Genomic DNA, 14759 nt, shown 5'->3' on the forward strand with positions numbered 1-14759 from the left:
TTATTTCTCTTCTACTTACGAGCTATTACTATTGTTTTCTTTTATGAAAAGGTGAAAAATGTACTCTTTGGTTTACTTTTTACTTTGTTTTCTTTGTTCTTTCTCATCCAAATAAAAAGTTAGCAACACCTTGCCAATTGCTTAAAATCTATGTTTTACATCTGTTGGTCCATAAAATTGAAACCTGTGGGAGTCCTGGGCCAATTGACCCATCTTTTACTTTGGTAAGATTCTGTAGGTTTGTATCGTACTTGCTGCTCACTTTGACTCTGTACTCTGCAGGAGGACCTGGACCTGGACCATAGCTCTTTACCACGTCCCATGAGTGGCCGAAGTTTCCCACGAAGCCTGGATGACTCTGAGGAAGATGATGATGATGACAGTGGACACAGTTCCAGGAGGAGGGGAAGCATCTCTAGTGGGGTCTCTTATGAAGAGTTTCAGGTGTAAGGATAAATGAATGGGCAGAATTTGGGCTGAACAGAGCCTGAGTCAGATGAAGTGGTTTCCTGTCACTCTACTCACACTCCTCTCTCCATTACTAATCATCAGTACTTTATTTCTGTAGCCTTTATTGATCTTTATCTAATTTGCAATTCTCTGGGTTTCTTGGACTGGAAATTTGGAAAGGGTTTTTTTTTTGTCCTATTTCTTTAAATAGTTTGATATACTACAGACTTTGGTCATTATTAAAATTTAGTTGATTTTCTTTAAAAAATTTCCATTTACTATTAACCCTTAGGAAAATTGCTGTAGCATTTGTAACACTTGAGTTTTTAAAAAATGATAATGAAGTAAAACATTTTAAATAAATAATAAATAAGTAAATAATGATAAGATGATGCTAAAAAGTTACAGTTTTTTCAGTAGGTAATCTGCAGAATTTTTATGTTCCTGTTCTAGAACTTACCTTTGATGATACGATTTTTAGGTATTTGTAGGATACTTTTTATACAAAACAATGGTGTGGTAAATGAACATGGTGTTTTCTCACTGCTTTATTTATTAAATATATTGTAAAAATAATTGTATTTCTTTAAATACAATTACGTCAAAATATAATTTGGGGTATCTCCTTAAAATTCCATTTTATAGATGAATGATACCTTATTTAAACAGTAACTTGTTTCAAATAATAGCACTGCAGTGAATATCTTTGAGACCAAACATCACACATACCGTTTCCTTTAGAAAATTCAGTTGCCATATACTGGTGGGTTAGGCCTATAATCCTAATTTCTCAAGAGATTTGAAGATTGAGATTTGAAGATTCAAAAGCTAGCCTGGGCAGGAAAGTCCATTAAACTCCTGTCTCCAATTAACCACTAAAAAGCTGGAAATGGAGATGTGGTTCAAGTGGTAGAGCCACCATTCTTGAGCAGCGAAGCTAAGGGGGAGTTCCTAGGCCCTGAGGTCTATAATGGCTTAAAAAAAGAAAGGATGGCACAGCTTTTTAAGACTTTCAAGATACCATGCTGACTGGAAGGAAGTTTGCTACAGGCAGCAGTCTAACCAGCCGCATAGGGTAGTTCGTCTCTAAAACTTGAGACCACATAGAAACTATGGCAGAGAATCGGATTGTTTAAGAGAAAGAAAAATATCAATTGCATGTGGAAACTCTGATCTATTAATGACCCAGTGCTTTGGTCTTCTTTGTGATTTCTTGCAGCCTGGTGAGACGAGTGGACCGCATGGAGCACTCCATTGGCAGTGTTGTGTCCAAGATTGATGCTGTGATTGTAAAGCTGGAGATCATGGAGCGAGCCAAACTGAAGAGACGGGAGGTGCTGGGGAGGCTGCTGGATGGGGTGGCTGAGGTAAGTGGTCATGATCAGAAAACACCTGACTGCTGAAAAAGATGTTCAGTGGTGTGTGTGCCTGCGTGTGTGCATGTGTGTGTGTAGGTGTGCGTGTGTGTGTCGTGCATGCGTATGTGTGTGCATGTGCACACTCTGGAGACTTTTTATTTGAAGAGTTAAAGAAGACTATTATTTATTTACTTAGAAAGTGAGATTTACAAGCAATCTCATTTTCTAAAAAATATAAAAAATAATCTGAGGATCATGGTTGGAAACCAGCCCAGTCAGGAAAGTCCATGAGATGCTTACCTCCAATTAACCATCAAAAAGCTAGAAGTGGAGTTGTGACTCCAGTAGTAGAGTGCTAGCCTTGAGCAAATAAGCTCAGAGACAGTACCCAGGCCCTGAGTTCAAGCACCAGAACCAGCACAAATAAAATGGAGTGGGTGTGAACTTTTCTTCTTCATGCTCCTCCAATTCTCAGCCTCTGAAGTAGTTGAGATTACAGGTGTGAGTCATTGGTGCCCAGCTGAGATGTGACTTTTAGTACTCCATATCAATGGTCCTGCCATCTCTGAAGGAATTAATAATTAAGTAGACAGTTAGTGACTGAGAATTGCTATTAGTTATTGTATGTTTCCAACCCTATCTAGCAAGAAACAGATTATTTTGCCCCTTGGTAATTATTCAGTTAGAGAGCATACCTTTCACCTCCAACAATATGTGACTTTTTTTTGTTTTTTGTTTTACAAAGTGTTATTTTTTTAAATTTATGTATTACAGAAACAAAGCTTCATTCACAATATGAACTACATATAATTATTTCAGCATTAAACTGCTTTTTTGGACCCCTAAAATAGTGTATTTTACAACCATAATGCAAAATTCATGCATTGCATACAAAATATATTCTTTACATCAAAATACATATTAAATTTAGATGGGGGGAGATGGAGTGTAGTTGTGGAGGTGGGAGGGGAAAAACAGGAAGAGGCAACAATGCTTGATAGGAAATGTGCTCATTACCTTGCTCATGTAACTGTAACCCTTTAATTAAGTATTTTTACAATTAAAAAAACGTATTAAATAAAACAAAGTACATATTAACAAAAAACGTTCTCAAAAGCATATACCTTGTAAAACTAATGAAAAAGGTTTTAGCAAAGAATTTAATTGTGAATAGCATTTCATTTTGGTAATAAGTCATTCATTTAACAAATATTTTTACAAAACTTAAAGGGCAGTTTATTTTCATATTTTAGCAGTGATTCCTTTTGTCAAACAATTCTGCAGATGAATGGTAAACAATTAATTCTAAAGTGAAATAGCATTGGAAATACTCAGTGAAATTTTTTTCAAAGTCTTAAGTCCTAGCTTTCACTTGAATCTCAAGAAGTTGTAGTTAGTTTACATTAGTAAAATCTGGCATAAAAGTATTCCCCACTAATCTCTTCACAGTTTCTTTAACAAATATTAGTGGAGATAAACCAAGTGGCTTCTTTTTCCTTTCTTAGGATGAAAGACTGGGGCGTGACAGTGAGCGCCACAGGGAACAGATGGAGCAGCTGGTGCGGGAAGAGCTGGAGCGCTGGGAATCAGATGATGCAGCTTCTCAGACAGGTCATGGTCAAGGCACACCACCAATGGGAGTCAGTGGTCAACCTCGTCCCAGGACTTCCCGCCCTTCCTCCTCTCAGTCTACAGAGGGTCTGGAAGGTGGAGTTGAAAACTCAAGCACAAATGTCCATGTGTAGTGCCTGTGTTATAGTGTGCTCCCAAGGCAGCCTCACAATGCCCTACCCTGAATTGCTTTAACACACACATACACTATTTATACCCCACCACTACCCTATGATGCTGGTCTGTAACTAATTGTTAATTGCCTGCACTTTAATTTATTTGACAGAAACTCTACCCATGGATCAAACGTTTCCTTTTTCTTTTTCTCATCTGACAAATGTGGATGTACATACTGAATTAAAAATTCATACCTTGGAAAGTAGATTGAGAAGGGATGCCCAGTTGCTAACCTGCCCAAGACTTCTCAGTTGACAATGAAGTAGCCTTTAAAGCAGCTTAGAGAACTGTGAAAGGGCTTCTAAGTTCACTTCCAAGCACAAAATTCACTGTTGTTTTTTTTGTCCCGTGCGTGAAAGGAAAACAAGGCATTCCTTCCTTTCTACTCACATGTGACTCATAAGCTTAGTGCATAACTTTCTTTCATTGTGGTCACTCACCTAGAAGTAGACTTTTCTCAAAAATAAAGCAGAGAGAACTCCAGACCCTACCTAGCATGGGACTAGCCATCAAGCTAGATTTGCACGAATGTGTGAGAAAAAGGTTAAGAGCCATTTATGTTACTGTTAATGTGTCTCATGTCTGACGTCTGCATAACTAGCTGTATCACTTAGTTTTTGTAATATTTAAGCTTTTTATAAAATGACCTGCTAAAACCACCAAAGAGCAATTGTAATAGGATACCATGGTGTTTTTAATGCTTACACAGGACTTGGAAGAAGCCTTAAATTGTCATTCACTTTTTCAACAGCTTGTTTACTATGAAGAGTTCTCCTATATGTGTCTTCACATGTATAACCGAATTTCATGTTGTAACTAATCTAGTGGAACCCACTTACAAAAGTTTTTTTTTTGTATGCATTACAAAAAGTAAGCTCATTTAAGCAAATCTTAAGGTACTTTTGAAATTCAAAAAGTTTATAAAACAATCTTCGTTTGGTACTAGTTAATAAATTTCGCTCTGATTTAGGATCTGGTAGGGTTTAGGATATTTTGTCTGTGTGCTGGTACTGGGGCTTGAACTCAGGGCCTCAAAATCTTGATTCCCTTTTTTGCTTATGGCTGGTGCTTTACCACTTAAGCCACATTTCTACTTCTGGCTTTTTGCTGATTAATTAGAGGTAAGAGTCTTGAATTTGTCTCCCATGGCTGACTTCAAACCTTGATTTTTCAGATCTCAGCCTTCTGCGTAGCTAAGACTACAGGGAAGAGCCAATGGTGCTTAGCTTAGGATAATCTTGATCTTATATGTCATTGCTAGAATTTACAATGCAAATGAAGCAAAATTTAATAGGTTAGTTTGTTAGCAGAGGGGCATAAACCAGACTTTGAATCAGTGGCAGTTGCTCTTATTAAGAGAAGAATCTTGTCAAATTTATCAAGTAGAATCAGTTTCTCAATAACAATGACAGTGTTATTTTTCAAGCATAGTAAGTATTGTGACCTTTTTTTTTTTTTTTTGGTCAGTTGTGGGGCTTGAACTTTGGGCGTGGGTGCTGTCCCTGAGCTCTTTAGCTCAAGGCAAATCCTCTACCACTTGAGTCAAAGCGCCACTTCCAGTTTTCTGGTGGTTTATTGGAGATAAGAGTTTCACGGACTTTCCTGCCCAGTCTGGCTTTAAACCATGATCCTCAGATCTCAGCCTCCTGAGTAGCTAGGATTACAGGCGTGAGTCACCAGCACCTGGCATATTGGGACCTTTCAGAGCTCATGGAACAAAAAAGCCATGATATAATGTTGGTGAGTTGTCCTCAGCTGGAGAATCAGAAGAAGAATATCTTTTTAATATTGCTTCTTTATGCATTAAATGGTTCATTCGATTGATAGCCAGTGTCAGTTGAATCTTTAATAAAAGATAGGCCAGACAGTCCTTTTCGGCTTCTGTAGAGTTGAAACATACTGGGTCACTTTTATAGACATTCTGTATGGCTCCATCTGTGACTTCTTTCCTTTGATTGTGCTGTACCAAGTTCTTTCTTTCTAGTTAATGTTTGCATTCCAGGGAAATTTAGTTTATAATTTATGTGTATGCGTGTCGAGTTGTTACATGTAAACAAACTTCAATTTGAAGTGCATCGATTATGTGGTATCCATATACACTGACCATGTGCCATATATTGATTATGGTCACTAGAGACTTCTTATGAGATTTTACTATTATGCTGCTTTTCATTTCACTTGTACAGTTTTGCAAAATTCTTTTTACCCATAAGTTCTATATATTTTTCTTTGTTGATAATGTAGAATTTTGTCCTTGTCCCTTACCTGTTTTCTTCCCCTCTGTATTAGTTACGATGTTACACAGACAAGTTTCCCTTGACAATCAAGAGTTTTGTAATACTGAGCACTTTACTTCTTAATAAAGTCTTGAGATACTAGCAAATGCAAGAATTGTCTGTTTCCTAAGTTGAAACTGCTGAGTAATTTGCCTTTTATCAGGAGATTAGTAAAGGCTTAGCTTGTGGGGGAAAAGGCACCTTCTCTAGTCCAAAAACAATACAGTTGACACACATCTCTATTACACCAAATATACATTTCAAGCCATCCCTTTGCCTTTAAACATAAGGTGGTCACATGTGGTCTCATTCTGGAGTTCCTTGACAGTACAACTCAAGACAAGGACTCTATGTATGTTGGGACCAGTGGGCAATAGGTAGATTGGGAATGACATTAAGGATGATGTTTAGCTGGTTCACAGTGTGGGCTGCTGAAGCCCTATTCCTTTGGTGGAACTCCAGGAAGCAGTATAGAACGCATAATTCAGGTTTATCTAAACAGGTAGCATTTGGGTTAGAAAGCTACTCTGGAAGAATAGTAGCAATTGAGTAGTACTACCACTAATGTGAGTTAGAGCACCCCTTGCTGGTTTATGATGGAGGAAAGCTGCAGACTGCTAACTGAATTGCTAGGTGCACACAGCAGTGTTTTAGCACAAAGGATTTGGTACCCATGCTATCTACTAGGGTTGCTCACACAGGGATTTCTGATCCAAGGGATTTCATTCCCATACAGCGCAATTCTGATGGTGCCCTGGAGACTTGTGCTGCAGGACTTCCATGGTAGCACATATAAAACCTGACTTTGAAGCCATCCTTCATGGTTTTTGGATTTAAATCCTACTAACATCCAAAGTACTTATAGCCATTAGGAAAATAGCATGAGTTATGACACGGTGCCTTTGGATTCTGCTAGTTCAATGGTCTTCAGAACAGAATTGTGGAAGTGGCAGGGTCCTCTAATAGCTCAGCTGTCACAGATCTGACAGCCATCACTGATGTTTCAGCTCTGAGCAGCAGAGCTGATACTGAGCTCAGTGGTGCCCTCCCTTTAAGGATACCTGACCAGTCAACAATGTGGAAGCTGATGGTCACATGCACCTACTGAAAGGTGGTCCTTCATATCTCCTCGTATCAATGTCTTGGGCCATGGAGCTCAGTGGAGTCATTAACTACAGAATTGGTTTTATATTATATGGTAGTTTTTGCCCTTTGATGTCCAAGTAGTTGTCTCAAGGAACATTATGGTGCACAAAGCCTAATATTTATTTTCTGTCCCTTTAGAAAGTTTGAAGACCCTAGCATTAAAACCATAGTCTGTTCCCTACAGATAGATGATGCAGGTCAATGGATCACACAATAGTAGCTTCTCTGTCTATCATATATTTTCACAGATTCATTTACAAAAACCACAGCAAACAATTATAGGTAAGCCCCAAATGAAAGCATATTAGTTCTCCTCATCAGAGAGTAAATATGAAATAATCTAGTGTCATTTATTGGCCTTTGAAAGGAACTTACTAGAATAACTAATATCAGTTTCTTCATCATTAGGATGAGTAGGTAGGTAGACCACTATCCCTGCAGATTTAATAGTCAATGAATCTATGGTTTGTCATTGTTTAGTAAATAATCTGTAATGTATGAAATCTAAAATGTTTGAAAAATCAGTGTGACTTTTAGGAAGACAGAAAGGACTGCTGAGAAGCTTCGTTTAGGTTGGTAGTCCTTGCTGTAAAATGGTGGCGCTATACCTCAGACATCTTGGCTGAAATCTGGACTTCAGGTACAGTAGAAGGCCAGGGGTTTGGGGATTATATAGGTCTTGGGCTAGTTCTCTCTTGAGAACTTACCCTTCTCAGGAGAGCTCTGTGCTGTGTCATAGAGCATCAGAATCTCCTAAAGAAACTTTACTAAGATGAAGTTGCCTATAGATCCATCTGCCTTGATCCAGCAAACAGCACTGGCAAAACTGCCTCCATGAAGACTGACCACCCCTGGATTTGCTAATTTCCACCATCCTTCCCAGTTCTGAAATTTTCCTACTCTGCCTTGATAATTTTATTTCCCTGAAGAGCTCCCCCCTCTTTCCCCCCACACCACTTGCATGCTCATTGCTGTTTCACAGCGTGATTGAATCGAAGACAAAAAAAGTCTTTTTTAGAAACTTAACGAACTCATTTTTAAACAGAGGCTAATTCAAAGAAAATTGAATAGGAATTTGAGAAGGCATTTTTTAAATGCAGGAATCACAGGGAGGTAATTAGAAGGATAATCAAACAACTCTGCCATGTGGTTCCCCTACAAGCCTTAACATGAGAGGTCCATGTCCTGGAATCTCAGTAATTCCTCACCTCAACAAACAAAAGAATTCCAACTACATCCCTAGCAGCTATCAAGTTTTACTCATTATATTCACTATTCCTCTGAGTGTGGTGGCTAATGCCTGTAATCCCAGCTACTCAGGAGACTGAGATCTGAGGATTGCGGTTCAAAGCCAGCTTCCGCAGGAAAGTCCGTGAGACTCTTATCTCCAATATCTCTAATTAACCACCAGAAAACTGGAAGTGGCATGGTGGCCCAAAGTGGTAGAGCACTAGCTCTTCAGCTCAAGGTCAGTATCCAGGCCCAGAGTTCAAGCCCCACAACTGAAAACAAAAAGTTAACCAAGTTGCAATTATGCCTTCATATGTAATAGTTAACATTCACGAGTGCTTACAACTTTTCCAGATGCTATGCTAAGCAGCCTGCTTTTAATAGTTGAGTAGGTAAATTTCTAAAAGAACCCAAATTAGGACAGACATTATACACACTTGAAAGAGGAGGGCAAGTAGGTTTAACCTACTTGCACAAGTTCACAACCACACCCTGAAAGAAGTAACTAGGAGTTCAGGCTCCTTTATTTCCTGATCTCTAATTCTGCCCTCTTCTGAGGGCAGAAGCTTTTATGAAGTAACTTTTCACTCATTCCTGATGCTGAAAACATCAGCTTTAAGCTGTGATGACTAGAGCCCTTACTAAGATCATCTGGGCTCTTTGTGGTTCTGCTCACCCACAAGATAGATATCCAAAGAACACAGGCTGCAGAGGGAGCAAGACTTCCTGACACAGGGACATTCTGTCAGCTCTTTCACCAAGACTGCCATGAGCATGGCAGACACTCAGCTACAGGATGTCACCAGAAGCTCAGGAATCAGATTAAACTCTCAAACAGCAGCTGGATCAGAGCAGATGGAAGTGGTCCTGTCAAAAGTGGAAAAAGACTTTATACTAAAGCTACTGAGTACAATCATCATTACTGCCTGCTATCTTCCTGGGTATCACTTGGGATCTGGCAGTTCCAAGGATAGCCATGATACCTCTTTGTTTTTAAAAATCACTTTCTTCTCCCTCTGAGAATGAGTCTTATGTGAGCATGAAGCATGAACCTCTGTCTGATCCCACTTTTCCTGTCAGCTTCCTTCTAGAACCTTTAGCACATGCTTCTCAGGAAGAGTTATTAGGGACATGAGATTGCACTTTATACCCATGACATTAGGATTTTCATGGTAGTCAGAATTCAGGCTTACAATTATCCAGAGCCTAAAACTAATAAAGAGCATGCTATTGGAGGGTGCAGCAGAAACTTAGTCAAAACTTACGTGAAAGCCTGCAAAAGATAGTATTGCAAATGGAAATGCCAGGAAGGATTGTCCACAGTAAGTGAGCAGAAGACAGCTATGTAGTTCACATAAAGCTTGTTCTAACTAAATAAGCATACTGGAATATGTATAAAATCTCAGAGGTGTGTGTGTGTGTGTGTGTGTGTGTGTGTGTGTGTGTGTGTGTGTGTAGACTTGAGCTAACAAAGTGCTTAGTTGGAAGGTGTTGGATGGCCTTAACTGTATACTTAAAATGGTTAAAAACATAAAATGTATGTTATGTATATAGTTAAAATATAAACTAACAACACATTGAAGGCAAATATAAGCTCCTCTATTCAGTTTTCAGTGCAAGAACTCACCCTATCCTACAATAAAGCAGAGTTATTTGTGATCACATATTGAAATGCTCAAAGGGTATCTATAATCTCAAACGAACTAACAGTACTTTCCCCAAATCAACATACAAATTTACTTAAACTATTTTGGACTTCAGTAAATTCTTTTTTTGTTGTTTAGCCAAACAAAAAGAGCACCAAAAAACAATCCCAGTAATAATTGTCTTTTCAAAATGAAAATTTAAAAAGAGGAGGATTCTATTAGAGATTTTAAAAAGCTTTATACATTATATTATTATTATACATTATTTTATAAGATACAGGATTGCATAGCTCTCACTACAGAAGTAAACATTTTAAAATGACTTGACTAGAGACTCTCATAGAATATAAGACAGCACATGTTACTAGAATTATTCCTAGGTTAAGCTGAAACTTAAGATTATCTATTGTGGAACTGTTGTGATGCAGCAGACTCTGGGAAAGATGGCAGGTCCCTCCAAGTGCTTGTCCCGGGCCAGTGGCCAGCTCTAGCACTGGCTGCCCAAGTGTGACCCAAGGTAGCAGAGGATTGAAGGCATTGGAGGAAACAGTTTAGAGTGGAAGCCGAAATCTAAGAGGCTAAGTATTACCCTGACCTGATCTGAATTTAGAACTTTAGTCCAGGAAACATGCATCATTTTTTACAGTTCAGTAAGTTCAAGTGAAAACAAGGTCTCATTCTGTCTTTGTCTGTCTGTCTGTCTGTCTGTCATCTGTCTCTCTTTTAGTGACAATACTAGAGTTTGAACTCAAGGCCTTGCTCTCTTCCTTAGCTTTTTTTGTTCAAGGCTGATGCCCTGCCACTTGAGCTACAATTCCACTTGGCTGGTTAATTGGAGATAAGCATCTCATGGACTTTTCTGACTGAGCTGGCTTTGAATTTTGAGGCTCAGATCTCAGCCTCTTGAATAGCTATCAGGTATGAGCCACTGATGCCAGGTAGGATCTTTGTTCTTGTCATTAAAAATACATCTTGGAGGCTGGTGATGCAGTTCAGTGGCCCAGTCAGTGCTTGCATTGCACAATATAGACTCAGGTCAATCCCTAGCATCAAAAAAACCATCTTCAAGAAGCTTTCTTGTTAATTAGACCATGTTATTAATTATTGATAAAAACAATAGTTGAGTAGCTCTTATTTGAAATAATAAGAATGGAGTTTAATTTTTTCACATGTTGGTATATTCTCATATGTGTGTATGTGTATGTGCATGTGTGTATATGATAGATACTTTGGGGGAAGGGATCAATTTCATACATGCTTTTCACACATAATCTGAGAATAATTTTATACAATTATATAATGTTTAGTGATACACTTTATGATAGTTATACAATACTCTAAATAATTTTGTGCACAAAATGAAGTTTTAGAGCATTGAAATTTCCACTTGTAGGATCATATCAAATTGTTAAAAAGTTTCAGATTTTTTTCTTTTTTGGGTCTGGTCGTGGGGCCTGAACTCTGGGCCTGGGCGCTGTCCCTCAGCTCTTCAGCGCAAGGCTAGTGCTCTACCACTTGAGCAATAGCGCTACTTCCAGCTTTTGTCTTTTTGCTTATGTGGTGCTGAGAAATCGAACCCAGGGCCTCATGCATGCAAGGCAAGCGCTCTACCACTGAGCTACCTTCCCAGCCCAAAAAGTTTCAGATTTTTTGATGCAGATATTGAAGCAACTTTAGATTTAAGATTGTCATGTTACAGATGCTCAAATTTCATGAAGACTGAGCTACCTACGCAACATATGCATTTGCATCCTGGCATTCAATTCCAATTCTTAATAAGACTAAGTGATTTTAGTCTACTTTCTCTGTCAAAGATTGCGAGGTGCAGGGTTAAATTTTCAATTGCAATGTGATTTTACTAATGTTCTCCATATGATTAACAGACATTGTGTTATGAATCTTGATGCTCTGTTATTCAGCACATAATCATTTATAGGCTAAATCATTGCATAACTCCATTTAGCATATAATTAATCTTTACATCGGATTCAATACTTCCTTTATAAGGTCCCTTTGCCAGATAAATACAATTACATGAAACATCTTTTTAAAAGATTTTATCCTTGATGTACTTTCTCAAAAATTTCTTTATTTTTAATTCTATTTTGTGTGGGCTTTGTATAAAATTTTAGAGGTGATTTTATTTTTCAATCAATTATTGAAACGTTTTCATCTAGTGAACTCATTCAACTGCATGCTTTTGTCAAAATTTTCCTGTCTTTTTTGTACTTTCCCATTATTTCCACTTTTGTCTTTTCTAAATTGTTGATAATTCCTTAGTTTTTTTATTTCAGCAATATTACTCTATTTGTTTTAAATATTTGAATTATATTTTGCAATAATATGCAGAAGAAAATGCACACATTACCTTTTTTGAATAATAAACCATGTTTTGAAGGCAGCTTGTATTAATTCACATGCTCTTGTTTGGTGGTTTCTGTTTTAGTATATTTTGTTCTGGATTCATTTATAAAAAGATGGAAAGTCAGAGTTTAAAACAAGAGCTAATTAGTAGATGAATTATGTGCACATGAGCTACATATGTGCTTTTTTCTGGTTGGAGCTTAATGTCTCTACTCTTGCCCTCATTGAAGGCTACTTCATGCCATGGGAGAATTTTTTCACAGTTTATTTCATTTATAGAGCATGAGCACCTACCACAAAGGGTGGTTACGGAAAGAACTAGTTCTATTGCAGTTGAAAAGTGCAAAAGACTTCACATACTTTTCCTTACTTTGGCTTTCATGAAAGCCCCAGATGTTATTATTCTTGTTTTCTAGATGAGAGCATTCAAACTCCAGAGAGTTAAAAAACTGTCCTAGATCCCAAGACATCAACTATCTGCCTTACTCTTGAACTCTGGAGGCTGACACATAGGGTAGAGCAAAGCTGAAATTCTGACCTAAATCATCAGATTCCTAGTAACATTGATTTGCCACCTGCATGGACTACTGGTTCAGAGACTTGTAGTGTGGTGATGAGCATTAATTTGGTGTGCCTGGGACCTGGTGCACCAGAGAAACAGGGTTCTTGTTGGCTAATGCAAGTTTATTAAAATATTCATCCTTCAAAGGTGGGGAAATTGTTTCTCTGGCTGTCCAACAGAGGTGCTGCAGATCAAGGGGAAAATGTGGTTTACATTGAGTGAAGCTGTGAAAGCTCACTCAGATCCTAAGAATTCAGCAGCAAATGCCAGTACTGAATCTAGATCAAAAGAAAAGGAGATACATTTCTTTATCAGCCACCAATGCACAGCTAATGATACCATATTGAGAAGTCAAAAGCTTCTAATGATTCACCAAAATCCCTTCATGATCATGACAAAGCCATAGGTAAAATGCTCTAGAATAGTCTATTTATTTTGTTATTAATAATCTATTAGTGGTTCTATCAGAATTACATTCTGATTTCACATTGGTTGAAAGTTAATCATCGTAGCAATTTATTTGGATTTTGGAATTCTTTGTTCCTTTTTCTTTCATGTCAGCTATATTGCTATGATTAACTTCAGTCACCAGGCCTCTGCAGAGAGCAGCACACCTCTGCCCAGCCCTCTGTGGGGGCTGGGCAGGTGGCATACTACATGGGCACTCAAGGCTCATTTTCTTAAGGGGATGTCATTTCCTATTTGCCATAATGGTCCATGATCTTGAATTTTAAGCCCTTAGCTCAGATCCAGTATAATTTGGAGGTGGTGAGGTAGGGAAGATTTGAAGAAGAATGAGCTTGTACTTAGTAATTTGGTCCATAGAATGACAAATGTAGGAGCCTCACCAGGGAGACGGGGTGACATGTACAACCTTCTTCACACAGTTCACAACTTGTGCATTCATTGCTTCATTGATTATTTGGAATTAACTCTAAAAATACACTAGGAATGGATCACTATTACCTATTCCCCTCCTTCAAGAGCTTCTATTTTCTAATGACAGAGGGTACACAAGCAGAGATTTATCATCTCAAGTAGAGCATCTGTGCATGGATAGCATTTATTCCCCCACATATTTACTATAAGGTTTAATATATGTCATGATTTCTGAAAAGCATTATAAAATCAGGTAAGTATTGGTCACCTGTTGAGTCTCCAATATTGTAGTCAAAAGAAATATACCTATTTCTTCCCAATGTCATTTCTATCATGAAGTTACTGCCATTAAGCATATCACAACTATAATCATTGGAGTCCAGCCTAGGATAATTGTTGTTAAAGTGCTGACCTTTGTAGTAGAAGTGCTGTAGCAACCCTATGGAGGAAGAAGCCACATTACTGCAGGATAGGTAAGTCTCAGTCTGTGAACTGGGTAAAATAGAGTTGTTTTAGCACCAAAGACCTCAGTGGGAGTAGCAAATCATCCCATGATGCAAAGGAGGAAACTGTTTCATGAAGCTTAAGCAACCTTGCCAGTTACCGAGGCAGGAGGAACATGGCCTTGAATCATACACTGATTTCCTTTGACTTATCTTTTCACCTTCTTCCAAGTCCATTCTTCCAAATCCGCGAGTGTTTGTGTTAGAGCCATGAATTAATGTGGGAGACAGATGAGTCTCTATAATACTTTGGCTCCTGGAAGGAACAGAGAAGCAAGCTGAATGCAAGGACTCTCTGCAGGGATGTGGCAGTGCTCCGAAGGGGGCCTGCAGGGGAGTGAGGCATTCAGGAAAAGGCTTAGGAAAAGGGACCAGAGGAGGATATGGCATGGCAGGAACCCTGTGTAGCTGTGGCCAAGGCTACAGCGTCCTCAGCCAAATACCATGCACCTGGCGAGGGAACAGAGTACAGAAGAAGGAATGAGCACTGACACTCTGCCCTGGCCCAGTGGTAGAGTCTGTATGTCCTCCTCAGGTACAAAGCAGGGCAGAGAAGA

At 38.5% G+C, this 14759-nt stretch overlaps 1 protein-coding gene across 1 annotated transcript in view; it reads left to right on the top strand.

Moving 5' to 3' along the window:
* Pkd2 (polycystin 2, transient receptor potential cation channel) overlaps positions 1-4020 on the top strand; it is a 39491-nt gene extending 35471 nt beyond the window's left edge. Inside the window, exons 13-15 of the mRNA XM_042668467.1 lie at positions 283-446; positions 1670-1817; positions 3314-4020. Coding sequence (XP_042524401.1) covers positions 283-446; positions 1670-1817; positions 3314-3553 — 552 coding nt within the window. The 3' untranslated portion in view covers positions 3554-4020. The remainder of the gene's footprint in view (positions 1-282; positions 447-1669; positions 1818-3313) is intronic.
* The last annotated feature ends 10739 nt before the right edge of the window (positions 4021-14759 follow it).

This window comes from Dipodomys spectabilis, unplaced genomic scaffold (assembly GCF_019054845.1).
Source record: "Dipodomys spectabilis isolate Male_0828 unplaced genomic scaffold, ASM1905484v1 ptg000436l, whole genome shotgun sequence".
Classification (NCBI taxonomy): Eukaryota; Metazoa; Chordata; class Mammalia; order Rodentia; family Heteromyidae; genus Dipodomys; species Dipodomys spectabilis.